At 38.1% G+C, this 2,651-nt stretch overlaps 1 protein-coding gene across 1 annotated transcript in view; it reads right to left on the bottom strand.

The window, feature by feature from the left end:
* Positions 1-2,651, bottom strand: part of LOC107096937 (solute carrier family 2, facilitated glucose transporter member 5-like) — a 29,448-nt gene that overhangs the window by 8,106 nt on the left and 18,691 nt on the right. Inside the window, exons 8-9 of the mRNA XM_015393851.1 lie at positions 2,473-2,583; positions 1,649-1,753 (exon numbers count right to left, since the gene is read on the bottom strand). Coding sequence (XP_015249337.1) covers positions 1,649-1,753; positions 2,473-2,583 — 216 coding nt within the window. The remainder of the gene's footprint in view (positions 1-1,648; positions 1,754-2,472; positions 2,584-2,651) is intronic.

Genomic DNA, 2,651 nt, shown 5'->3' with positions numbered 1-2,651 from the left:
TCCTTTTTTGGGAAATTCTCGCCTATTTTGCATACCCAAATGGAAAAGCAAACAACTTAGGAAAAGCAAACACCTGCCTGGCAGCGATGCGTGGTGCCAGGCAGGTGGCTGTTGTTAACAAAGCGGTGGGTGTGTCACAGGCCACAGATCCCAAAGGGGAAAAGAGGAAAATAGCTGATGAGAACAGAGGATTCAAAAAAGAATGGAACGAATAATCTGCTTTTATTACCAATGTGGAAGGATTGTCTGCACGTTTGCTTTGGAATGAAAGGTTTGTCAAATAATTAAGAGAGTTCCCTGGAATTGTCTTTCCAGGGTAGGCATGCTAATTAGGGAAGGCATGCTAAATATGCAGCGATTACCAAGTTGGTAAAAAAGCGTGATTGCAGAACTTCTGAATAAATGAGAGGAGAGCAAAGAAAGATTTAAGAAGTGGATTGCATCTCCAAATTCCACTGCTGCTGCTAGTTTGGTTAGAAAACTAGCATAGAAAACTGTTCACAGATCCAACAGGTAGCACTCTGATGCAGGGATGGAAACTTTGTTCCATTTTTTTTTACCCATATCCTCAAAATAAAAACATTAAAAAAATGTATTTCTTTTTTTTGTTTCTATAATTGCATAAATTCAACCAAAGCTAATACATTAATATTGAAAAGGAATATACTCTTAAAGCACCAAATACCATACAGCAGAGTAGTCAGATTATGTAAAATTTGCTCCAGGATAGACATTTAATCATGAATGTTTATTATATACGTAAGCCCACGTAGTCCTTCTTTATCGTGGGCTAATACACTTAGAGCCTGTGTTGCCATATGAGGCCTATAGAAGACTTTTACATTTTTGCGGCTCTAGAAAGATTTATTTTTTGTTTTGCGGTCCAATACGGCTCTTAGAGCAGTTTGGGTGGACAACCCCTGGTCTAAGCCTTCAACTTGTATGTTAGATCCAGTTCCAACCAGGTAATTTAAGGAGGTATTCCCTTTGATCTCCTCCTTTAGATGTTATTAATCTATCTCTGTTACAGGGATATGTACCAAAGCCTTTCAAAGTTGCTGTAATTAAACCTTTACTTAAGAAACCGTCTCCTGACCCAGATGACTTGGTCAATTATAGACCTATATCCAATCTTCCTTTCCTATCTTAAATTCTTGAGAAAGTAAATGAACTTTTTGAAGAGTTTCAGTCTGGCTTTAGAGCTCATCATAGCACTGAAACAGCTCTGGTGAAAGTCACTATGATATTCTCATGGCCTCAGATAATGGACTTGTTTCTGTGCTTGTTCTGTTAGATCTCAGTGCTGCAATTGATACAGCTGATCATAATATGAAAACAGAATCTATGTAGATGATTGAAGGAAAGTGGAAGAACTCCCATGGACACCTTATCAACCCTGGACCTTCCTGTTATGAAGCAACCATGATAACATTTTAAAGTAAAGACCATCTTCCTGCATGAATTCCAGCAGCAATGGTAGTAACTCTGAACTCTTATGCTGAACCATGCTCATGGTACATTAGCTTCGATTTTAGAGTAGATCAACCATATGGTCTTGATTTAGATGTGGAGTTTTGTTTGTGATGTTTATTAAAATGCATCCATAAAATGGTTATTGGCTGATAAATGAATGACTGTTCTGAGCATGCACCTGTAAAACGAGTGCTAACGTGATTCCAGCGCTGCAGACCCCCATCATGGTGAAGCCTCCAATCATCAGATGCCTTCTGCCAAGCTTCTCTATGGTGAAACACTTAAGAGTGACACAGACCTTACGTTAGCTTCAACTATACATAACATAAAATTATTCGATTCGATTTTACAATAACCATAATTTATACATGATTTAATAATGATGAACAGACCTTAATAATTAACAAATGGTCTCTTAAGCATTTATAAATGATGGTAACTTTAAAGTTATCAATTATTTTTAATAAACTTCCACTTTATCTCTAGGAGCTCAGTCTTAGCAACATATGTTCCCATCAGGGCCCTTTACAGTAGTAGCCATTCAAAATTTCCCCACTTTCCTTGATGGGCCTTGGCTGGTCCCCTAAGATTCCTTCTCAATCTTTTTCTTTCTGTCATGATTGGTGAACATTTAAGCCTGGTTTATGCTCAGAAACCAGGTCGTCTGCATGTGTCGCAGTTAACGCAGATATGGCTGCCATTCGGCTGGCTTTTGACTGGTAAGGGCCATTTTGAATGGCTGCTACTGTATCTCCCATAAAGATGCTCCTTAACACACAGGACCATGATATAAATGGGTATGCCCATAAGCCAATAGATTTTGGCCGTGTGAATTAATAAACAGAAGATTTGCAGAAAATGTAAAAAACACAACTGAGGAATTCCTGACTTGTCTAATCAGATCCGGTCATTAAGATATAACCATCTCTTTCATAGCATAGTATGTGTCTTCTTTCCCTTTTGGTTGTCATCATAGTAAGTCTCTTTTTTTGTTTTTACCCCAATGAGTCCAGCAATGATCTCTATGATTCCTGTTCCTGCTGTAGTATACTGGATCTCCGGAGCTGGGATACCTGCATTTTCAAAGATGTCGTTGGTGTAAAACCAGATCTGCAGGGTAAATAATAAAGAGTAGAGTTTAGATGTAAAAAGTATGACACTATACATTTAATCTGATT

This window comes from Cyprinodon variegatus, unplaced genomic scaffold (assembly GCF_000732505.1).
Source record: "Cyprinodon variegatus isolate N-32 unplaced genomic scaffold, C_variegatus-1.0 Scaffold660, whole genome shotgun sequence".
Lineage (NCBI taxonomy): Eukaryota > Metazoa > Chordata > Actinopteri > Cyprinodontiformes > Cyprinodontidae > Cyprinodon > Cyprinodon variegatus.
Note: the sequence above shows the minus strand (reverse complement) of the source record. Positions and strands in the feature narration are given on the sequence as shown.